Source organism: Staurois parvus, unplaced genomic scaffold, assembly GCF_062004578.1.
Source record: "Staurois parvus isolate SC_StPar_1 unplaced genomic scaffold, SC_StPar_1.0 ptg000334l, whole genome shotgun sequence".
In the NCBI taxonomy this organism is placed as follows: Eukaryota; Metazoa; Chordata; class Amphibia; order Anura; family Ranidae; genus Staurois; species Staurois parvus.
In genome coordinates this window covers 4,860,203-4,886,313 of record NW_028318130.1, presented here as the reverse complement: position 1 = coordinate 4,886,313, position 26,111 = coordinate 4,860,203, and the positions used below count along the sequence as shown (strand labels likewise).

Genomic DNA, 26,111 nt, shown 5'->3' with positions numbered 1-26,111 from the left:
GTAATACTGTTGTGTATATAGCAACCAGGTTTCTTATTCCATCAAAAATATAGAATCCAACTTGTTGCTATGGGTAATAGCTTCAATTTTGTGTTGTTGATTTTCTTTTGTTTTTTTCTGTTTTGTTTTGTTTGTTGTTTCTTTGTTTTTTTGTGCTTGGGGTTTTTTTTTTAGGATTTTTATATTGCTTCCAGGAAGAAAGAAGGAAAGATCACTGCGTATGAATTGTTCAATTAGCAAAGGAAATAAAATGAAGCTGCGTTCACTTTGCTTACCCAACAGGCAGGGAAATACATAAAACACAAGATTTTGCCTTGCTCATTATTGGATGATTAAAGTGAACACAACTTCATTTTATTTACTTTATTTACGTGAGTTTTTTTTACTCTTCTCTTAGTAAATCAACCCCATAGTGTGCACTAAAGCAAGAATGAGTATTAATATGTTTATGTGTTTGTTATGGCGTAGTTGATAAGAATACATAAGGTAACCAACCCCATTGGGGTTTAATTACAAAAAATAGAGAGCTATATAACATATTTCTCTTGCACATTATTACGTTTTACTCAGCTTCACCTTACTTACTAGCAGTCACTTTGCAAAGTGAACATTTTCATTTAATTCCCTCTTATTTTTTAGAAAATAGGTATGGATGGCTATCTATGTGACATGTCATCAGAGGCTACCTCTGTGACTTCACAACCATATTTTCCTTTTTGTTGTCATATTATACAGCACATGGTGTTTGGCCATGAACCCAGGTGAATGCAGGTGATCCGGCTATAGCGAACGCTCCCAGTGACAGATGATGACAGCAGAATACACCTGATCACCCTGATCAGGGACTCCGTCCTCCAGGTACTATGAGTGTCGGCCCCGGGCACTGGGCTCATTTACTGCTATCATAGTCAATGGATTAGTACAAATTTCAGCATCTACCTAGCCTTGCCTCACATAGGTATTCCACCCACAAATACAAGACTTTGAAGAATTCCTGCAGCGCTCACTACAAAGCCGAACATTTATCACATTGACTACTTGATTGCTGTATTACAATTATGTCTGAACCAAAAAAAAATCTCTGAGACCAACTTTTCTATATTTCTGAGCTTACATGCATCGCAACGGCAAGACAACCTGAAATATCAGGTGAAGTCACAACCTTTGTATAATAATCATGACTGAGCTTTGTAGCCTACCCTACATATACATAGCACAAATATACATATGAACACAGATCAAATCCATTACCTCTTTATACTCTCTTCTACTTTTCTAGCAAAATATGATGCAAATGCAGACACAGACACAGTGTATTTACATATATAGGTGTGTGCATGTGTGTAGTACATGTACATATATAAGTACGTGTATAAATATTTCTGGTACATTGGACTGAAGCTTTATAATGCTTTAGTATAAATGTATAGATGTGTACATGTGTACAGATCTAATGTGTGTGTGTGTTTGTAGAAATATATATTTATATATATATATATATATATATATATATATATATATATATATATATAAAATTATATATTAGATAATGCAAAGTCTCCACTGTGAGAGGCATTACTGTAAATAGTAGACTACAAGACTATACTAGTATCATTGAGGAATGGGTACTTACTTAGGCTGGCCATGTATTATACAATTTTCTTATATAATTTTGCTTTAGAGTTACCAAAACCAAATAATATGAGGTCAGACCTAAACACAATTTGCATGCAACCAGGCAAACCCTTGCACTACATATTTGAAAGTAAATCTAAAAGGAAATTGAACAAGACAATTGTATAATGTATGGCCAGATTTTAGACAGACTTTAGGCAATAGGAACCCTCAAATACTAAAAAATAAATATGCTCACCAAATGACCTAATAGAGTACATCTGATATCTAACATACATTCATAACAGACATTGATATGAATGTGTACATGTAACTGCAAGTAGGAGCCGTCAAAACTATAGAGAGTTGGTGTTTTTCTTTATTATAATTCATTTAGATTCATTTTCATTATATTTTTCTAGCTGTGATGTCCTATAAGTCATATGTCTTTATACTTATTAGTCTATTAGTGGCTAATGTATTAGTAAACATCAAAAGCCCATTTTATGACTTTCCCTGCCTGGTGTTTTGGTTCTATCCCCACTGTAGATGTTATCTGAACTTTGCGGTTTATTAGAAAGGCTAAAACTACGTGATGGACAGGCCACCAGCCAGCATGTGCTGGAGAACCATCCCAAAGTTGTAGTGTGCATAGTGACATCCAGCGTCTTCTTCTGCTGCCATAGCAACTGCTGCCCAGGCTGCCATGGTACCACTGGGCAGGGAAAGAGTGATGACTCCTGGCTCCATCCTCACACTCTGCTCCGCTTATTCTGAATGAGATCAGAGGGTTACATGCAGTATACACGGCATTATATTCAATGGGTAACCTATGGTGTTAAGTGTGTGTATTATAAATGACCACTGCAATACAATCTATAAATATTTCCTGTGACTCACAATGAGTACTATACATTTCCCAGCACTATATTCATCATTACAGACATTACATGGTCTCTGTTTCCCAGACAGTAGAAGCAGCTCCTGAAGGCGCTATATAACACGTACAGCTTCAATACCAAATTGTGGGACAGCCTCAGCCACTGTCATTGTATCATTAAACATCCCTGGCAGTAGAAATGGATGATCCTATAATAATAAAATAGACACTCAGTTGCCTTGAATGAATAGCTTAACACGTTCTGTATGCTGTTCCTATAAATAACGGGTCATTTATACCTAAATACATTAAGAACCGTCCAAAGTTTATGTTACATATAACATTAACAAACATAATGTAAGTCATGCAATAGGAGACTGACAGGTCACCTTTAGTATATATTTCTGTGTCCTGCTGATCTGAACACATGCTTGGAAAGACATTTATTATTTAGACACAAATTATTAACAATGTAAATGAAACATAAAAGAGTCATTAATTATGGATCAGTAATTATAGATCAGTACAGGCACATACTCTGTAGACTCCCTGATAGATACAAGGTAGCAAGTAACAAAGCAATAAGTATAAAACTGACATCAAATAAAACGAATAGGAGGTAGCATCAAATCAGAATAAAATATACAGCTTTATAAGAAAGAGAAAAATAAATTACCAATGTACAATAGCCATCTGATACATCTACATGTGATAATATAAAATGTTATAATAAAGAAATTTAAAAAAAAGTTATAATAGGATATAAGGTATCTAGATGCAATATAAAGTATCTAATTATAGATCAGGACAGAAACATACTCTGTAGACTTCCTGAAAGATGCAAGGTGGCAAATAAAGCGTGCAGTATAAAAGACACAAAATAAAATGAATAGGAGATAGCATCAAATCAGAAAAAAATATAAAGCTTTATGCGAAAGAGAGAAATAACTGAGCAGTGTACAATAACCATCTGAGACATCTGCATGTTATGATATAAAATGTTATAATAAAGAAATGAAAAAAGTTATAATAGGATATGAAATATCTAAATGCAATATACAGTATCTAATTATAGATCAACACAGACACATACTCTGTAGACTCCCTGCAAGATGCAAGGTAGCAAGTAACAAAGCATGCAGTGTAAAAGAGATAGAATAAAATGAATAGGAGGTAGCATCAAATCAGAAGAAAATATCAAACTTTATGAGAAAGAGAGAAATAACAAGCAATGTGCAGTAACCATCTGATACATCTATAACTTATAATATAAAATAAAGATATATGTTTTAACAGGATACAAAAGAATATAAAGTATCTAATCATAGATCAGTATCAGGCTCTGAAGGACTCCCCGAAAGGTACAATGCTTTTGGGCAGCAAGTAATAAACAAAGCAATATAAAATAGACATACAAATAAAATGAATGAGATAGCATCAAATCAGAATCAAATATAAAACTGTATGAGAAGTAGAGATAAAACTGACCAATGACCATTTGCTACATCTACATGTTGTAATAAAAAAAAGTTATAATAAAGAAATTAAAAAAAATATAATAAAGAAATAAAAAAAATAATAAAATAGATTCAACATAAAGTATCTAAATGATCACACATGATAACATGTCATGATAATAATAAAGCATCTATAATGACACTAAATTGTCCAGAAAGGATACTGTACCTGAATGGGGTTTATCCAGTTTATTGATTAGTATCAATAAGTGTACATCAATAAATCTATACATATACATGTGTGTGTGTATACAGTAAAGCATCTGCTGCACACTTGCATTAACCTCTGTCGATGGAGGACTCCTTTCTTGTTTTAATGATATTATGGTTGTGCAGAGGCAGCCAATCAGGAAATAGAAGTCCTACAATTAGCAGAGTGAACATCAAAAAGGTTTATGGCTGAACGTGCGCGGCCACGCCCCTCCTTCTCCGGGATTGGCCGATCGGGCCTCTGACGACATATATTAACCCCAGCCTCCCTGAAGATGTAGCTGTACATGGAGATCTTGCTGGGATATAGTGCCAGTGCTGAGCCTTGCCTGCTGCTGCAGTATGGGGTGCGGGGAAGACTCAGGGAGATAGGTCTCCTCTAGGTGTCTGATGAGGGCTCCCCTGTCTATGGATTGAAGGGATGACAGCTCCCAGTGACACCTGATCAGTGATCTGGGGGGGGGACTTCCCATTGGGGACTATGGACAAGACCTGCTGTAAGTAACAGATCACTTGATTGCACCTCATGCAGCTGTGTTATGGCAGGACCTTGACAGCTCCCATCCAATGCCTGATGCCTTCTAATACTTGAATCCTTCAATCGATCTGATTGTTGCCTGCTGCTCCATTGACACTGCGATCTGATCGGGGATCTATCTATGGAGAGCTGGACATAGGCGATCCATCCCCCCACTTGTCTTCTATTCCTCAGCCCAGACCTGCTGCTCCCAGGGAAAGGACTTGGCAGAAGGTGCAGAGGAGCCATGAGCCTAGTCGGGGGATTTCCTCACCATCCGGTGGTCCATCACGATGGCTATCCGTTCGCGGCCGCCGCAGCCGCCGCCGCCGCCAGCCGCTGCCACGAAGATAACCCCTATTTCCACGGCTGGCTCATCAGCCACCCCGAGATGTCTCCCCCCGACTACAGCATGGCACCTTCCTATAGCCCGGAGTACGCCAATGGCGCGGCCGGCCTGGACCACTCCCATTACGGGGGTGTCCCGGGAAGCGGGGCCGGAGGCTTGATGCAAAGGCCTGTGAAGCGGAGGGGGACTGCCAACCGCAAAGAGAGGCGCAGGACTCAGAGCATTAACAGCGCCTTCGCTGAGCTTCGGGAGTGTATCCCCAATGTGCCCGCCGACACCAAACTGTCCAAGATCAAAACCCTGAGACTGGCCACAAGCTACATCGCCTACCTCATGGATCTGCTGGCCAAGGATGACCAGAACGGGGAGACAGAGGCCTTCAAAGCCGAGATCAAGAAGACAGATGTCAAGGAGGAGAGGAGGAAGAAGGAGCTGGTCAGTACTCCCCAAGCCACATCTCCCCATGATTGGCCGAGGGACAGATCGATAGAGAGAGAGATCGATAGATAGATAGATAGATAGATAGATAGATAGATAGATAGATAGATAGATAGATATAGATCAGTAGTTATATAGAGATAGATAAATAGATACAGAAGCCAAGAGGTATCAACAAAAAGATAGACGATAGATATACAAAGATAGATATAAAAAAGGTACATAGATAAATACAAACATACAGACATACAAATATAGAGATAGATTTTAGATAGATAGATAGATAGATAGATAGGCCAAGAGGTTTTAACAAAAAGATAAATAGACGATAGATATGTAAAGAGAGTTAAAAAAAAAGATACATAGATAAATACATACATACAAAGAGATAGTTAATAGATAAGTATACATAGATAGATTAAAAAAATAGAGGGATAGATATGCCAAGAGGTATCAACAAAATGATAGATAAATAGATACATGCATAGAGTTAGAAAAAAAAAAAAGAAAGATAGATAGATAGATAGATAGATAGATAGATAGATAGATAGATGTCAAGAGGTATCAACAAAAAGATAGCTGAACAAAGATAGATAAAAAATACATACATACATATATATATAGATAAATAGACAAATAGACAGACAGACGGATAGATAGATCGATAGATAGATAGATAGATAGATAGATAGATAGATAGATAGATAGATAGATAGATAGATAGATAGATAGATATGCCAGCAGGTATCAACAACAACAAAAAATATAATATATAGATACAATAAACACTACAGGGAATAAAAGAGAACCATAATCTAAACCACTGTACAAATATGTAGAAATTAAAAACAAAATATAAACATTATTGCAAATAATTATGTGCATTATGCTTTATATATTAATATTCTTTTTTTGAAAGGTAAAAATGTATTTCATTAATTGCAGTAATATATGGAAGTGTGTGATTTTTAAAGTGAAATATATGTATTGATAGAAGCAAAATAAAACCTTAGAGCAGGGAAATATAGCAATTCAAAGTAGATGTTATGCACAATATTTCTAAATACATACTGCTGTGGCTATCATTGTGACTGCAGGAAGTATATATCATCTAGGTGTTTAGTAAACAGTGACACTCTTGTATGAATATATAAATGTATTTGGATGGCATATTTCTAGTAAATGTATCTTTAACACAAATATTTATTTATGTATGTATAACTTGTATAATAAAATATATAATATGTACAAAATGTATGGATATATATTCAGAATGTGATGAAAGAAAGAAAGAAAAATAGATAGATAGATAGATAGATAGATAGATAGATAGATAGATAGATAGATAGATAGATAGATAAATCGATCGCTCGATGTGCTGATCCTGGAGCCGTGTTTTGTTATCTGGGTCCAGAAATAAATTGATATGATCAGAGTTCCCCCCCCCCTCCCCCCTGTAATCTGCACAATACACATGTGAATGTATTTATCGTTGGATGTAATGTTTAGTGTAGATTACAATTATCATCCATCATGGAGAAATACATTTTCCGTGAAGCCATTTCTGCAAAGTAAAAATAATTTTCTTTAAACAAATCTCCATTTTCAATCAGTCTTACAAAAATATTTCCCCCGGCCTTATTTGTAAGGCTAACATTTTTCTATTTAGAGAAACGTTTTCTTACAGCAGCTGCTTGTATACACTGTGTACCGGTGAGGACGATAGAACGGTAGAAGGGGAACATACACACGTATGTACTGATATGGTTTGAGTGATTTTGATTTATTTTTAGCATTGCACAGACACGGGATTCTCATTCTTAGAAGGTTTGCTACAAAGTGATAGTGAAAGTGAGTGTCAGCTCTTGTGCAACAGGCCCTGTTCTCTGAGAGCGGTGTAGGGCTATGAATGGCTGATGGTTAATGTGTGTTTTTCTCTCTCTTTTCTCTCCTGCTCCCAGAATGAACTCTTGAAAAGCACAGTTAGCAGCAACGATAAGAAAACGAAAGGGAGGACTGGCTGGCCCCAGCATGTATGGGCTCTGGAACTTAAACAATGATCCATCCTCTGAACTGATACAGAATGAAGACTTATATCAAAGATACTTTCTGAAAAATAAACTCCTGTTAATTTATGTGCAATCCCCCCTCTCCCCCCTAAAAAAGCACCCACCTTGTGGATTTCTGCAGAGAAGCATTCCATTATATGAAGAAGAATCTACAGGTTGATAGCAGGGGCCCCTGGCTCCTGTGATTGTTGCAGTATTTCTCTGTTTTGTACAGAAAACACAACACAGTACGAGGACACCCGGCTTCCTGGCATTCGTATGTATGTGAAGTGTACTTGTCCTATGGGATATGATAATTATTATTATAAAAAGATATATACTGACAGGAATCGCTTCCTCTCGGTAAAGGGCCAGTCTCTGTGCCAGGAGCTCTGCCATCCTGACTGCAGCGCAGTGCCAGTGCAGCAGACCTCTGCGGCTGGGGACTGGGCCCCTAACCTGCTCCTTTTATTTGTTGTCTTGTTCAGCATTTGAAGGTGTTTCATCTACTTGTTTTGTTGTGCACTTCTGTCCAGAATTGTGGAGATTAATTAATATTTGAAGGTGTAAATCGTTGTAAGTGATCAATAAACCACTGAGTGTCTTTTTTGTATACGTTATGTTTATTATTGCCCCGGGTAAAACTCAGGGTGCACAAGGTAAAAATATAAAAAAATCCACTACATATATATATATATATATATATATATATATATATTGATATATATATATTGATATGTTTATTGTTGCCCATATACACAGGGTAAAACTCAGGGCACAAAAAAGTAATAAGAAAAAAAAAGGATACAAATCTGATATAGATGTGTCTGTTTATTTTCTAAAACAGGAAAGTTGAGTGCAAAATCTGGTGCAACTCTGCATAGAAACCAATCAGCTTCCAGGTTTTATTCTCCAACCTTGTTCCAACAAGCTGAAGTTAGAAGATAATTGGCTACCATGATTTTTACATGCTCTAGTTTTAGTAAATCAACCCCATAGTGCTTAGATGTGTGTCTGTATAAAATGTGAATATTTTATAATAATTTTGGAATAGTATAATACATGTACAAATATATATTTTAAAAAATTTATATAGATAGATAGATATACATTTTCCATGTGTTTTATAAGAAACTCAAATATATCACAGCTGGTGTAAAATGTACTTTTTTTTCACCTTCCTGTTATGACCTGATAACATGAATGCATTTCTATAATATTTATTATCATTATTATCATTATTATTATTATCATTATTAATCCTAGTAGCAGTAATATTTTGTTTATGTGGTGTACATGTATACCTAAAGGCAAACTGAATAAGACTGATTTACTAACTGAGATGATGCAATAATGTGAAAGGCACATTCCTGTTTACTTATTTCATGTGCACGATTGGTGCTTGATGTAAATATTCACACACTCATTATTGCGGACATTCTCAACTCCTTTAATAAATCAGCCCATACAAATTAGGGGGGAAAGGGTATTAAGTCAATCATCTATAGAAGTTTAAACTATTCCCTGAAAATTGATTCAAAAAATAATCTATTTTAATATTTATTTTGTCATAACCTTTTTTTTTTTTGGGGGGGGGGAGTAAATATGGTAAATAACTGGTTGTGATATGTGCTATGCTTAGTTCATTATTATATTTTGAAGTTGTAGCAGTAGTCATATTTTATGCAGCATTTGCTGTGTAGTGAACGCATAATAATTTAGATAAGGTATGACAATCAAAACAATTGTCATAATAAAAAATAATATATACTTTGTAAATATAAAATCCCCCCCCCACACACACACACAATTGATAAATAGTTGTGAATCCTAATAATTCTGTAAACGTTTCTCCTGGCAAACCACTGCTTTTTTTTTTAAATAACTTGTTATGTAAACCAGTTTTAATTTCTCTCCTGTGAATATCTTGTACCAGAAGCTACAGAGAAGTCCCATGGCCTTGTTACATTTGTAGCCAGTTATAAAAAGATAAGAGAAGCCTTGCACCAGGTCCACATGTGTAGGTTGAAGGGTTACAATAACTGACCAGTGTGTAGTGCCCTTTGCTGTCAGGGGTCAGGGGCCTGCCTTGCACAGAGACACTTGCTAAGGTTCACTACAACTTACCAGCCCAGCTTGTAGGTTACTGGGTGACCCAGTGTCATAAAGAAATTAAACCAAAATGCAAAATACCAAATATTGAAACAGGGTAGTGCCATTACAGCAGCATTATTATGGCAAAGGTTACAGTTAATTTAAATTCAATTTACAAAGCTAAAACATGAGAATATAGATCCTTCTTTTTTTTAAGTGACAGTATTTTTCAACCCAGTTGTCCTATGTTTAAAACAAAGACTCTTAACTTCCCGAAATGAGCATTTTCTCAGGAATAGGAAAACATCTGAGACAATGCAGAAATATTATTTATGAGTAATCAGCAGTGGAAAATCACAGTGCCCAGAATTAATGCATTCTTACATTTCAACATTAATCTGGGCTCTGACAGATTTGGCAAAGCTATGATACTTTGTGTAATTAGGGAACCACTGCATGAACAAATGTTCCTGAGCAGGTGACAGATACTTTGTCAGGTAGATATATTATAGCCCACAGCAATCAGTTCTTTTCAATCTCCCATTTCTACATGGGTAAAAGAAAGGTAGAATGTGATTGGGTGATAAGAGCTTAAAAGCACATCATCCATATACTTTGATGAATAAAGACTATTACTTCTATAGTAAAAAGTGGGCTGATCCATATAGACTCTGTGCATTCCAAGCACCCAGTCAGCTAGGGGAAATCATCTTGTTTAATTTCCCATGACCCTGACCAGGTATCAGGCCAGGGTAAAAATAAGTCCTTTCCTAAATCAGCCCCTATTCAATACAAGCAAGGGGTAGGTTTGTGTTATGCATCTCTGTGCCCAAAATACAAATGTACTATATATGAGCAGGGCCCTTTTAACCTTCTTGTGTTTTATTGTATTGTACCTTTATTATCTCCCTTTAGATTGTAAAGTTCTGTGCAGACTGTTGGTGCTATATAAATCCTGTATGATAATAATAATGTGTCTTAAAGACTAATCACTACAATTTTAGGGGCAAGGTGACTTTTGTTAAAATATATATATATATATATAAAATCCTATACCAACATATATAGCCCTAAGAATTATAAATGTGGAAGGTTTGCATATGATAAGCAGATTCAAGCTGTCCTTTTCTGCTGTGGCTTTCAAAATAAAAGCTGACAGTTGACTGGTTGTCATAACCAACCGTTTTATTTTCTCTCTTCCCACTGGGGTCCACTGAAATAGATGGCTTACAAAATGAGTAGGTTTTTTTTTAGTTGTTTGGGGTTTTTTTTGTTTTTTATTTGTGCATCCATTCCCCTTTTTCTACCCTGAACATTACTAGATGTTTAAACACAAGCTAAACATAGAACTCCTTTATTAAAATACCCCAAAATATCTAAACTATAACATAAGATACATGTTTTTATATCTTTAATTCTTATGCTCAGTCATATCTGATAGAGCCTTAGCCGATACTTGCTTTTTACAAATGTGTATTATATCCTATTGCTGTAGGTATGGGATGTGTGTTGTCAATAGCACTTACATGGTTGCCAAGCCAGCTAATTAAGCACAGCCAGTTCTCTACTGTTCTTTTTTGTGCTGTACTGTCATTTGTAAGCCAGCAATTACTCCAGCTTTATTCTCAATGTGTAGGTGACAAGAGCTGAGGTCCTCTCAATATTCTAGAATTCTGGTAAGCATCTGATTGTACAGAGAATCCCGCTGTGAATACAAATTAAAAGCTCAGAGTTTTAGTAGTCACGGGGCTTTTGCCAGCTAAGGAAATCTTTTTAATTACTCTGTAATGTGGATGTTGCCTTTTTCTAGAGAGTAATCACTCTCAGAGTAAAATCTCAAGAGCCCTAGACAGGCCGGAGCCAACAAAAATGTAGCTTTTGACGTTAAAAGCTAAATGGTGGAGCTGGACTGGACGAGGGGGGAATTGATTGGGAGATTGGGATGTCAGTAGACTGGCCTCCGGTCGCCTTGTAGAGCTAGTCCACAGCTTGATAAGACAGGCAGCATGGGAGCCCCAGTATCTGCTCTGCTAATCCTCTCCCACCACTGCCCTGCTCTGCTGTGACACTACAAAGATTACTACATAGGATGGCTGATGAAAACACTTCTCCATCGAATGACTTTATTACAGGCATTGCACAATGATCACACACTAAATTCATACATGCATCGGTATAGAAGAAAGCATTTCCATATCAGTAAAATTATTCAGTTACTTGTATTTTTCTGATCAAACCTGCACTACCACCATAGGATTGTATATTTGTATGTAAATAGATAAAATAGAGAAAGTTTGTGTATATGTGTGTGTGAGTGTGTGTGTGTGTGTGTGTGTGTATGTTTCTTCATATGTGTTGCCAGGAAGCTCAGGTATCTACTCATTTCATATACAACATATATAAGAGAGAGAAAAGGAAGGAGAAAAATATATAATAAAGTGTGCTGATTTGATATACATATATGTTTATATACTAATCCTTTTTTGTTACCCCTTTAAACTCATTTTCTATAATATTTAATATACAGTATATATATATATAATATACTGTCTATTAATACATGTATTAATTAACTATTTATGAAAGGGCTGATTGCTATGTGTATATATATGTGTGTGTGTGTATGTGTTTGTGTGTGTATGTTTCTTTATATGTGTTTCCAGGAAGCACAGGTATCAACTCTTTTTATATACAACATATATAAGAGAGAGAGAGAGAGAAAAGAAGGGAGAAAAATATATAATAAAGCATGCTGATTAGCTATACATATATGTTTATATACTAATCCTTTTTAGTTACCCCTTTATACTAATTTTCTCTGTTATTTAATATTTAATAGATAGATAGATAGATAGATAGATAGATAGATAGATAGATAGATAGAATGTCCTTATATTTTCTTTATGTGTGTTTTAGGTTATAATGAAAGGGCTGTTTGCATTGTTATGTTTTTTTATACATTATACATACATATATTACAGTATATATATATATATATATATATATATATATATATATATATATATATATATATGTGTGTGTGTATGTATATATATATATATATATATATATATATATATATATATATATATATATATATATATATATATGTATCATGAAACAATGTCCACCATCAGTATACCTATACCTCTATATATGTATATATATGTAATGACCTTATCTTTTCTTTATGTGTTACCAAGAAGCAGAGGTATCTACTGCTTTATATAATATATATATAATATATATATATATATATATATATATATATATATATATATATATAGTATATTATCTTTATATGTGTTTTGCTTATAATGAAAGGGCTGTTCGCTCTATTATGTTTATTGAATACATTATACATATATATATATATATATATATATATATATATTTATATATAATATATATATATATATATATATACACATACATTGTATAAAGGATGTGTTGTGTATATTTATGCCTACAGAGAGACAAAATAAGCGATTTCCTAAGGTGACAGAGGCTCCCTAGGAAACATGATTTCATGGCTTTGTCCAGGACCGATAAGCTCCTTTATCAGCTTGCCTAAACAGAGCCAGTGTTGTGAGGACCTGTGAGCTGGCTGCTGATAGCACTGGGCTCAGTGGGAACCATTGGGAGGAGTGAGTAGGCTGCTGTCTCTATGGATTTGTCTTGTAATGAGCTGGCCTGTCACCCGGCTCTCTGCGGGTCTTTTCAGGCTGTACTTGAAGAAACAAGGGAAAAACCAGTCTGTACATATTTCAGGTTGGCCCGATGGCCCCTCGAGAGGGTAATTATTGTTAATTTGTTATTATTGTCAAGATAGGGTCAGAGATAGCCCTAATGAGGGTGTCCTATTGAAGAGGAACATAGGTGAAGCCTTTTCTGTCCTAGGGGCTTAAAGAAGAAGAAAAAAAGACTCAAATAATTGCTAGAAATGTTTCAAAAATAAACAATTAGGGGAGATTTGAATAATAAAGTGCATATTTGGAACATGATATGGAACGTGAGTTATGCAGGTCACATGATGTAGATGGAAGGAATTAGATGACATCGCTTCCATAGTTTATATAATAAGGAGCCTGGAATGATTGATCTAGATAGCTTGTAGCTTGTGAGATCTATACATTATCTGTACAGGTCTACGGCAGAGCTAAAGGTGCCAGCCGGTGTTTTACATATAAAATCAGGCAAGGGGAAAACAATGCATTATACTTGTTTGGAGGTTTTACAGAACTTACATGATAGAAAACTGTCCCCCAATACATGTCCCCCTACACCTACTGTGTGGATTACTATTACTCTCCATATAGCTTCATGTTGCATTGTGGGGATGTACAGACTGATTTACTAAATGTGTGAATTAACCCTGTTTTCACTGCAAGCACTCCAATTCTCATCACCAGTTCTAGGGGATTAAATTGACATTTTCTATGAATGAACACAATCATTATGCACACACTTCTTTAATAAATAAGACCCATCTTATTTTAAAGCCTAAACTTTATTAGCAACAGCAGTTTATTTAAAAATACTGGTCTCAATGGTTAGGTTTTACGAGTTTATTTTAATGATATTGCAGACAGCAGATCAGTATTCGGATGCCATGGTTTACAACACTCTGCTGTTCAATGTACTGTCATTATATAAAGTCTCTGGAGGTGAGGTGGGGTGCCCTGAGTTCCAGAGAATGTTGGTACTGTGTATTATTTTAGACCAGCAGCAGATCTGTATTTGCTTACTATGAGGTTGATTTACTAAAGGCAAATAGGCAGTTTACTTTGCAATGGAAGTTGCAGTTTGCAAGGGAACTTGCCCTAGAACTTGGAACTTACCCTAGGACTTTGCAAAGTGGAACTTCAGCACATCCATTAGGCTCTGGGGAAAAGTCCCTTGCCAAGTGCAACTTTCCTTGCAAAGTGAGCAACCTATTAGCCTTTATTAAATCAGCTTTTATTATTTACAACACTCCACACTCCATAATTTACTGTTAGGGGAGCATTTACTAAAAGCAAAACAAATAGACATTTCACTTTGCAAGGGAATTTTCCCTAGAGCTTGGCAAATGAGGTGAAGTTTTGCTGACATCAATCAGCCAACCATGAATAAGTAAAAATGCTTTTTTTTTAATATGCCTTGCAGGTAAATGGGTTTTCTTTGCAAAGTGAAATGTCATCATATTCATTAAGCTATGGGGAAAATTGCATGGCAAAGTTACCAGCCTAAATCCACTCCTATAGGTGCAATGTGTTGCTTTGGATTACAGAGGATTCTGGTACATTACACCATTTTGGGACATACTAGACTCAGGAGTGTGCAACAGATCAGTATTTGGATACCATGGGGTTGATTAATTAGAGGCAAATAGACTGTGCACTTTGCAAGGGCAGATGCTTCAGAGCTTAGTAAAAGAGGTGAAGCTTCACTTTGGAAAGAATACCCAATCACATGCAAGGAAAGAAAAAAAAATGCATTTTTTGCTTGCACATGATTGGATGATCATGTCAACAGAGTTTCCCTTCATTTACTAAGATCTGAGCTTCCAAAGCGCACAGTCTGTTTGCCTTTAGTAAATCAACCTTTGTGGATTATTATACTCCATGCACTGTTATTACACACTGTATGTGCAATGGGTTGCCCTGAGTTGCATAAGATGCTGGAAGATTGCACCACTTTAGTACATACTAAACTCAGAAGAGTATAGCAGATCTATAATCTGTTGTCCTGGATTATTAGGATCCACTGTTCCATGCATTATTACTAGATTGTAAGCTCCAAGGAGCAGGGCCCTCCTTTCCCTCTTGTATTGAACTGTATTGTTGCTGTATTGTCTCCCGTTATATTGTAAAGCACTGAGCAAACTGTTGGTGCTATATAAATCCTGTATAATAATAATAATAATAATTACATAAAGGCACTGGATGTGCAGTAGGTTGCCCTGCGTTACAGAGGATGCAGATAAGTTGCATAATTTTAGTACATATTAAACTCACCAGTGTATAGCAGATCTATAATCTGTTGTCCTGGATTATTATAATCCACTGCTCCATGCACTGTTATTACATAAAGTCACTATATATGCAGTCTGTTGCCCTTGTGCAGCAGGTTGCCCTGAGTTTATTTATCTTAATTTATTTATTTCAGGTACTTATATAGCGCCATCATTTTACGCAGGACTTTACATGTATATTGAAAATTCACATCAGTCCCTAACCCTCAAGGGGTGTACAATCTAAGGTCCCTAACTTACATTCATACATACACATACTAGGGCCTATTTAGACAGGAGCCAGTTCACCTTCCAGCATGTCTTTTGAGAGTGGGAGGAAACGGAGTACCCGGAGGAAACCCACGCAGGCACAGGGAGAACATGCAAACTCCAGGCAGGTGGTGCCATGGTTGGGATTCAAACCAACAACCCTAGTATTGCCCAGTGGAAGTGCTAACCGTTTAGTGAGTTACAGAGGCTGCGGGTAGGTTGCATCATTTTAGTACATACTAAACTCAGAAATGTACAGCAGATCTATAATCTGTTGTCCTGGATTATTATAGTCCACTGCTCCATGCACTGTTATTACATAAACCCATTATATAGGCAGATTGTTGTCCTGGTGCAATGGGTTGACCTGAGTTATAGAGGATGCAGGTAGGTTGCATTATTTAAGTACATACTAAACTCAGAAGTGTATAGCAGATCTATAATCTGTTGTCCTGGATTATTATAGTCCACTGCTCCATGCACTGTTATTATATGTAGTCATTATATAGGCAGTTTGTTGTCCTGGTGCAATGGGTTGCCCTGAGTTATAGAGGATGCAGGTAGGTTGCATCATTTGAGTACATACTAAACTCAGAAGTGTATAGCAGATCTATAATCTGTTGTCCTGGATTATTATAGTCCACTGCTCCATGCACTTTTATTACATAAACCCATTATATAGGCAGATTGTTGTCCTGGTGCAATGGGTTGCCCTGAGTTATAGAGGATGCAGGTAGGTTGCATTATTTAAGTACATACTAAACTCAGAAGTGTATAGCAGATCTATAATCTGTTGTCCTGGATTATTATAGTCCACTGCTGCATGCACTGTTATTATATGTAGTCATTATATAGGCAGTTTGTTGTCCTGGTGCACTAGGCTGCCCTGAGTTACAGAGGATGCAGGTAAGTCGCATCATTTTCATACATACCACACTCAGGAGTGTACTGCACACACACAGCATTCAGCAGCTTTGCACAAACGGTGACTTAACAGAGATATCAGTAAATTCATTGTGGCGTCTCCCCCCCCCCCCCCCGTTCTGCATCATATGTTTTTACCTCTTCTGAAAAATCCCCCCACTCCCCTCCACTATTTCCAAGGGCTTATTTTGCTTTGATGAGCAGGTCGTGCAGTTCTATGGCTTTAAAAAAAAAAAAAGGGAGATTCATCCGTGGGCAATCTATAAGTTCTTACATGTGCTATTTGTGACATCTGGGAGTGATTAGAGGCCAAATCCCTCCCCCCTGTGTGCTGGCTGTATCAGTGCAGGGAGCCTATAGAGCAGCTGACGTCACATCAGACGGAGCGGAGCCATCCTGCTCTTGACTTGGGTGGAATCAGCCCCCTTCGCTGCAGCTCCTCGTCCAGTCTATTCCCCCGGCTGGAATGCGGATGCTATGGCACCAACGTCCACATGATTTTTTTTTTCTTTTTCTTCATTTTTTATGTTACTGTGGTTTTTTTTTTTGTTGCTTTCACAGGTTTCCAGCCAGAACGCATTCATCCATTTTCCCTATGGTAACACCAAGGCTCCCCTGGGAATACATCATTCCTTTCGGTACTGAAAATAAACAGTCAGACTTGTATCTTGCAGCCATAAGCCCAGTCTTTCTATATTGCAAAGGATGGCTCCCTTCCAAAGTAAACAGGCGGCCTTATAATGGCCAACAGCAAACTATTAAATAAAGTGAAACTTTTATGATAATTCCTGTTTAGGGAAGATGTGTTTCTAATCATCACAAAAGTGATCTCAGCTGGTAATTACGCCTGAGATGTGAAGCTGGCTGATAAATCTGAACTGGGGAATGTGGCTACTCCTTCCAGTTCTTCCAGGCTGCAGCACGCGGTTCAGTACACCTGCTCCCACCGGCACCCGCTGCCATCGGGACACACCATACTCTGGGGCTGATTACCTAAAGAAGTACAGACCGTTCCCTTACCGGTTGTTCTCTGATCTCAGAAAATTCAAATGTTATGCCCTCCAGAAGGTTTACCCCCCTTCCTGAGAAGGCCTTTTTGTTGCGATACAACTCTGCGTTATTTTAACTGACATTGCGCGGTCATGCAATGTTACACCCAAATGAAATGTATGTCCTTTTTTTCCCCACAAATAGTTTTCTTTCAGTGGTGTTTGATCGACTCTGCATTTTTTATTTTTTGCACTATAAACAAAAACAGACCAACAATTTTGAAAATAAACCCCAATATTTTTGACTTTTTGCTATTAAACATTTCCAGTAAAAAAAAATTTAAAAAATCAAATTTCGTCATAAATTTAGGCCAAAATGTATTCTTCTACATGTCTTTGTTGAAAAAAAATCCCAATACGTGTAAATTAATTGGTTTATGTGAAAGCTTTAGCATCTACAAATGGCGGTATATATACTGCAATTTTTTTTATATACTAGTAATGGTGGCGATCAGTGATTTATAGCGGGACTGCGGCGGACATTCTGACATTGGGTGGGAACTAACTGTCACTGACATCCCCAGTGACACTAATACAGTGATCAGTGTTAAAAAAAGCACTGACACTGTACTAATGACACTGGGCAGGATGGGGTTAACATCTGGGGCGATTAAAGGGATAACTGTGTGCTGTGTGTGTTTCACTTTATGCTCTGTGTTCTGTTTTACTGTGTAAGCATGCTGAGCAATACAAAGCAGAATGCTGGTGCTGACATCTGTATTGTTTACATACAGACCTCTCCCCTGTCAGTGTTCCTTAGGGAATGCTTGGGGAATCTCCGGCCAGGACCTGGGACCTGGTGATCAACAGCTGTAGCTGCCAATAGCGGCACGCATAGGGTGGAACCTGTGCACCCCCTACCTGGAAATACAAAATCACTTGTATATATACACGTGATTTTGTGCAGCTGTGCTGCCCTGGAGCAGTAATTCTGCTATAGGGCAGTCTGTAAATGGTTAAACCCAAAAATGTAGTATATTGCAGGTTGCCAAACATTAGATGTGGTGGCTGCATTAGTTTTCTTTTTTTAGGCTTTTTACCCACCTGTTTTCACCTCCTGATCTGGACAGTAACACACCTTCTATATAAGTGCCTCTAGTCTGGGTGAAGGAGCACAGGGATAGAGAAATGTGTTTCTGTGTTCCAATAGAACACTATATATACACTTCTCGTTTATTTTTATCAGTCATGCTGGAAAATCCATTGGTGGCAGCATCGGCAATGGGGCCGACCGATTTTTCATTAATCGGCCGACAATTTGGCCGATAAACGGCCCATCTATGGCCTGCCTTACTGCTGCCTTTCTATCATCTCAAACCAGTCTGTCCATTCTCCTCTGACCTCTGACATCAACAAGGCATTTTCATCCACACAACTGCCACTCACTGGATTTTCTCTTTTTTGGACCATTCTCTGTAAACCCTAGAGATGGTTGTGCATGCGAATCTCAGTAGATCAGCAGTTTTTTTTAAATACTCAGACCAGCCTGTCTGGCACCAACAGCCATGCCACATCCAAAGCCACTTAAATCTCCTATCTTCCCCATTCTGATGCTTGGTTTGAACTTTAGCAAGTCGTCTTCACCACGTCTAGATGCCTAAATTCATTGAGTTGTTGCCATGTGATTGGCTGATTAATACTTTGTGTTACCATGCAATTGAACAGGTGTACCTCAAAGAGTGGCCAGTGAGTGTATATAAGGGACACCTCGTCCTCTAATATAATGCCAAAAAAATCTATTAGATTGTAAGCTCTTATGAGTAGGGCCCTTTTAATCCTCTTGTTTTGATTGTATTGTAGCTGTACTGTCTTCCTTTATATTGTAAAGTGCTGTGCAAACTGTTGGTGCTATATTAGTTCTGAATAATAATAATAATATACTGTTTGAGGAAATAGGACTTTTTCAGTGCCAGTGAGCAAACTCTATGACAATTACATAAAGGAATTTTTTGGGTGAAAGCAAGACTTTTATTATTACAAAAGGCATTTTCTATTTAAAAACAATATGAAGTCAGCCATAGTTCACAGATTCCCATATAACTGTAAAGCTATACCCATGTGTATAGCACTCATTACTAGTATATCACAAACATTTTACTTCAACACATGCCATTAGACAGATTCATCAATGACGCATGGGAAGCCATTTCGCAGTTGATGTATTTCCACGTTTCGCAGCAAATAGCTGCTTCTTCGGGAACAATGGGAATCACAGCATCTATAGAAAAAAACAAAACAGTATATATATATATTACATCAAAACACCCCTACCCCTGGGCAAGGGTTTAGGGAACTTACCCAAGGTTGGAGATTGGACCAGTATCTCCTGGGCTTTAGCTCAGGGAGCCAATTCCTACCCCCTGCAGGTATGGGAGACACACTAGCAGACCAGACACCTGATAAAAAGTGCAGATAAGAAAGGATTCTAATTCCAGTAAATGATAACCTTTACAGGAAACTAAAAGTGGGGATTCTAGTGTATCCAAAACACCTACCAAGAAAAAATTCTATCAGTGTTCATAGGTGGACCACATTTGGTTGGGACATCAAGTCTTCAAAGCACTTCCAACATGGTGCAATTATGGTAAGACACATCCAGATAGGCAGTGATGATATGATTATCCAAAAGGTAATACAGCATGAACTTTAATAACCTATACTGAAAATAGGACAACGGCTATATGCCACCAAATAGTGAGTATAGCATGCTACATATCCGGTGCAAGCCAAAGAGACATAGGGAGCCAAGGAGCACATGGAGCACAGCAGACAGCAGCATTTTCAGCCTGTAGGGAGGGGAGTGTTAGATGGGATAGCAGATCTAGATACACTAACAAACTCAAGCCAAATTCCATTTCACACTTTATAAGCCGTTACAGCATTTTTTTTCTTTTGTGATAAAAATTTTAAATGGTTTGTCTCATCCAGATACATCTAGAAGAGAGCTTCTTCTTTTAAAAAACAACAGATCTACTGGCCAGATCACTAGATGAATTAAAGTGTTACTCAATCCAGAACCCGAACACTTTTTGGCTCCAAAAGGACAAACTGGCCCCCAGGTGTTGAATGGCGGAAACTCCTACTAGATCAACTCCTACTTGCAAAAAATTGCCATAATCAAGACATTGGCTGCCAACTGGTAATCCGAGCATAAGGCTAAAGATGGACCTCACCTGCTCCTTCACTCTCCCCACAATCCAGCAGTGGACTGTCCAGCAATGGCTATGGACACTCTGCTCTGGTCTTGATGATGCCAGTACCCTGGACCGCAGGGATACAGAAGCTGCAGGGAAAAGGTTGGCTACACAGAGGAGCAGAGGATTGGGAATGTCTTGCTTTTATTGCAGTGTTTTAAGTGCATTTATCATGTCTATGGCAAGCTGTAATATAATAAATGTTTGCTTTTGGGTTTAATAATTTAAAGTGTTACTAAACCCACAACAGTAAAATCGGCATATGTAGTAAAGCATGCTTGTTATACTTACTATGGAATGGGTTAATCCTCAGCATTGTGTGAAAGACTGTTTGATCCTGTTTTCTCTGATCCTCCTTCTCTGATCCTCCCATTCTTCTACTGTCCCCAATGCATTTCCTGATACTACAGAGGTCTAGGAGTCACTCTGCACAGACGGGAATGAAAACCCCTCCTACAAGATTAACCAGTGATATAGTGAATGCAGGGTCCTGGGTTTAGTAATACTTTAAGTTAAATTGGTTTCACATTAGTAAACCAATCCTATGCTAGTAAATATCCTGTGATTTTAATTTTATGCAAGATTGGGTGTTCAGAGTCAACTCTTTAAAGTGGTATCAAACCCAAAATCAAAATGATTTATAATACAGGCTACCAGGTGCAGACTGACAACTCATGGGGTCCCCAGGCAATAGGGGATCATGGGGCCCCTGTGTCCTTGCCCACACTCAAAACACACCCAAAAAAGCCTATAAAAGGTAGCAGAGGCATTTCATGGGGCCCCCTACTGACCCTGGGCCCTCAGGCAGTGCCCGAGTGCTCAAATGGTCAGTCAGCCCCTGCAGGCGACTGATTCTTAGATGTGGTCACTGCATTCGTTTTCTTTTATATATTTATTTATTTATTCATTTTATTAAGTTTTTTTCACTTTTTTTTCAACTGGTGTTCCAGCCAGTAAGTATAGATGGGTAGTTTTTTTTTTTCATTTAGCCAACTTAACAGATTCCTCCATCCACACAAACAAGGTAGATGGAGGAATGCTTAACACCCCCCCACCCAAAGACATTGTACTGTGACAGTGGGACCTGACACACGTTTTCCAGCATGTCACTTTGACAGAAGTTAATCAAACAGAGCAGGGCTGACCACACGCTCGTCGAACTTCAGCTGGTCCCTGCTGAACCAGTTGAATTTTGATCAGTCTATGGCCAGCTTTCCACTGGAGGTTTAACAGAGACACCCTTAGATAGTAGCATTGTGAATTTGGAGAGGGCAGTGCTTACAATGGTCAGCTTTTATGTAAAACCCTTATTGCAAAAGAAAAACTGTTCTTGTAACAATTTAAAAAAGTGTTAGCTAGCATTTGGCTTTTGGTGTCCATTTAATAAACCATGATAATACCTGCATTATAATTTGTTAGCCAAGTCAAATCAAATCTAAATCTGCTAGTATAACTACTACTACCCTCTCTCCAGACTGGCAATGCTGCCCTCCAAATGTACCTCCTATGCTCCTCCATCCAGAGTGGAGACACCATAAGACATAAAGTATATGATAGATCACCAGGTGAAAATAAAGAGAAAAAAGCCTAAAAAAAATTAAAATGCAGTCACCACATTTAAAGTGTTACTTAACCCAGGACCCTGCATGCACTATATCCGGTCTCCCACAGTCACATAACATGGAAACGCAATTATTTTAGCTAATATAAACTGCTAAATACCTTTTCTCACCAGCAGTAAGAGCAGTCTTGTGACTTCTATCAGTGTCCAGCAGAGTGCTGGTTAAAGCTGGTAGGAGGAGTTTTAATTCTCGCCTAATTGTCCTATAAGACTGCATAACCCCTGCCCCTCTGTCTGGACCAGGGGCGGACTGACAATTAATGGGGCCCCTGGGCAATAGGGGATCATGGGCCCCCTGTGTCCTTGCCCAAACTCAAAAAAGCTTATGAAAAAAGTACCCGGGGCATCTTATGGGGCCCCCTACTGATCCCGGGCCCTCGGGTAGTGCCCGAGTTTCCAAATGGTCAGTCCGTCCCTGGTCTGGACAGTGCTGATTGGCCCTCATATGCACCCTCCCAAAGAAAGACAAACTGAGCATGTGCATAGTGACTCCTAAGGTTCTGTACTATCAGCAGATGGATTGTGGACAGTGGAAGAAGGGGAGGATCAGAGAAGAGAGGATAAAACAGCCTTTTTTCCACAGTGCAGAATATTATCCCCTTAGGTTCCACAGTGAGTATAACAAGCATGCTTTACTGCATATACTGCATATACAGACTGATTTTATTGTTGTGGGTTTAGTAACACTTTAAGGATTGGTAAGCTGCAATGTATTCATATTTTGTTGTTGGGTTTAAAACTGTTTTAACCTACTTACTAACATTCACTTTTTTACTTTGCTTGGTGAACAGCCCCTATTACTTTAATAAATCTTTCAAATATATTAGATCTGTCTAATGAGAGCCAGTGCAGAGAACTGTGATACTATGACCCAGAGCAACCAATCAGAGTCTTTGTTATGATTTCTCAGTGCAAGTGGATCATTATTTGCTTTATGTATGAATGAACTAGTTGGATGTGTCTTCTTTCAACCATAGTATGTAAATATAAATGCTATGATTCCTGAAGAGTTACTAAAGGCAACTGTATTCTCTCCTTTTGGAATTGTTACCATAAATTCCCAGTACAAAATAATTGAACTGTCTGAAAACTATTGCAATTAAAGTTGACCTTGTCAACCAATCAGAACTTAATTTTTTGGTATCAGAAAAAGTTTTGTTGCAAAAAATAAAAAATAAAAGGTGCAAGTCCTAGCGACCAGTCTGATTTCAAGGCTTTTAATTTCATACATTTTCTCTGAAAATTCTGGAACACTATACAAAGTATTTAGTGTCATTCACTATTCACTTGAAAGGTGTACCCACTCTTTTTAGATGATGGTCTTCTGATCTGCTTACTTTAAGAAAGGTCAGGTGATGGTCAAATGTGTTTGGAGCAGCACAGGTAGCCAGTTGTGACCATTCAGAAACCTACAAAATAAATATTTCCCTGGCCTTTAGATGATGATATTCTGACCTGGCCACATTTTTAGCAAGGTAAGGTGATGGTCAAGTGTGTCTCGAGCAGGACACATATCCCATTGTAACCATTTCTAGTGTACCCATAGACACTGGATGACAGTCTCCAAATTATGGAAAGAAATTAAATCCAAGGTTTATGGAACACCATCAGACACCACTGGCCAAGGCTTATGGGGCACAAAGGTTTCCTGATCACTATTGTCTTTCAATTGTTTACTTGGATCAGGAGGTGTCTTCATCAAATTTATCCAACCATTCTCCATGAGTCTATGCATGAATGATTACCTGATACAACAGTTAGTGTTTAGAGTCCCACAGACAGTGATACCATAGATCAGTGGTCTCAAAACTCTGGCCCGGGGGGCTGAATGCAGCGCTTGCTTCCATTATCTAGACCTTGGGGCATCATTCCTCCCACTGATATGAGACACTATTCTGCCAACTAACATCAACAATGGAGCACAGTTTCTCCTACTGACACCAATAACGGGGCTCTATTCCTCCACATGATACCAATGCTCTTAGATTGTAAGCTCCAAGGAGCAGGGCCCTCCTAACCCTCTTGTATTGAACTGTATTGTTGCTGTATTGTCTCCCATTATATTGTAAAGCGCTGAGTAAACTGTTTACACTATATAAATCCTGTATAATAATAATATAATAATGATGGGGCACTACTCCTCTGAATGATACCAACCATAGGGCACTATTCCTCCTGCTAATACCAAATGTGGCAATTTTATTCCCACTAATGCCAAGAAAATTTCCATTCCATCTGACCACAGTCTGGCTCCCCTAAAGTCTGAAGGACAATAAACATGCCCTTTTTTTTTAGAAGGTTTGGAGATCCCTGCCCTAGATGGTTAGACCATACCTGCATGTATGACCATCATCACTGTGTAAGGCCTCTCTCACATAATAAAGTGTTTGGGCAGATGGGAAAACCTTGTATAGTCATTAATGTTTCCCTTGGGATAAACTTGAACTGACTTTAAGGAATAAATCCACATTTTACCCTTTTAGGTCTTAAACAAGAATATTTGTGCAAATTAGGTGATCGGGTATAGAGACAAAGTTGACATAACAGGTATTATTAGATGGTCCATTCATGTTGACACTGCCTGCTGTTCCTTGATGTCTGTGTTTGGCTTAAATGCGGACATACAAAATATGGAAGAATATATTCCTGAACAGCTTTGATCATAAACATACATGTAGGGAATACCTAGACATTGCATGTGTATTCTTTGGAGGCAGGAAAGGAGAGCAGAGTGGAAGTACCTGCTGCACTCAGGAAGAACACTTATGAAAAAGGTTATTACATTTGTTTGATTCACCTGCTGCCATTGATAGGAGACTGTGATCAGGTGACCATTATCTCATATTTATTTCTATCACATTGCTCAGAAGGAACCAACATATACAAGAACTATGTTGGGTAGAAGCTGATTAATTTCCACTATGTTTTTGGACTGTGAGTGGAAACTGGAACAGCTGAAGGAAACTGACCAAACTAGATGAAGAATATAATCAAGGCTTTTTTTCAATGAAAACGCAGAGGAACGCAGTTCTGGCACCTCCAGAAGTGAATGTATGTAATGGCAAAAGGTGCTGGCACGTGCTGGAAGGTCTATTGATGCTGGCTGCTTGGGGATCTATTTTTGCATGATCGTCTACTGTTGCTGGGGAGGTCTGTTGTTGCTGGTGGGGGATCTATTGTTGCTGGAAGGGATCTGCTGTTGAGGGAAGGGTCTATTGTTGGCTGCTGGGCAGTTTATTGATGCTGGCTGCTGGGAGATCTGTTGTTGCTGTGTTGGTATTTTGTTGCAGGGATCCATTGTTACTGGGAGAATCTATTGTTGCTGGAGGGGGAGATTTATTGTTGCTGGAGGGGGAGATTTATTGCTGCTGGAGGGGAGGTCTATTGCTGC

At 38.0% G+C, this 26,111-nt stretch overlaps 1 protein-coding gene and 1 long non-coding RNA gene across 2 annotated transcripts; one reads left to right on the top strand and one right to left on the bottom strand.

Annotated features, from left to right (window-relative positions):
• The first annotated feature begins 4,497 nt into the window (after nt 1-4,497).
• HAND2 (heart and neural crest derivatives expressed 2) lies at nt 4,498-8,186 on the top strand. The gene is made up of 2 exons (XM_089684040.1): nt 4,498-5,522; nt 7,487-8,186. Exons 1-2 carry the CDS (start codon nt 4,986-4,988, stop codon nt 7,583-7,585), a joined length of 636 nt encoding a protein of 211 aa, XP_089540166.1. The 5' UTR covers nt 4,498-4,985; the 3' UTR covers nt 7,586-8,186.
• Nucleotides 8,187-19,850: 11,664 nt separating this feature from the next.
• On the bottom strand, nt 19,851-21,548 carry LOC149457126 (uncharacterized). The gene is made up of 3 exons (XR_016313745.1): nt 21,391-21,548; nt 20,204-20,301; nt 19,851-20,123 (listed from the first exon to the last, which is right to left on the bottom strand). It is a non-coding gene; the product is annotated as an uncharacterized LOC149457126 (long non-coding RNA).
• Between the last annotated feature and the right edge of the window lie 4,563 nt (nt 21,549-26,111).

Bases quoted from the DNA above. Each gene is read 5' to 3' on its own strand.
- HAND2 (XM_089684040.1), top strand. From the start codon at position 4,986: ATGAGCCTAGTCGGGGGATTTCCTCACCATCCGGTGGTCCATCACGAT. The intron at 5,523-7,486 runs GTCAGTACTCCC...TCCTGCTCCCAG, and splicing joins AGAGGAGGAAGAAGGAGCTG to AATGAACTCTTGAAAAGCAC.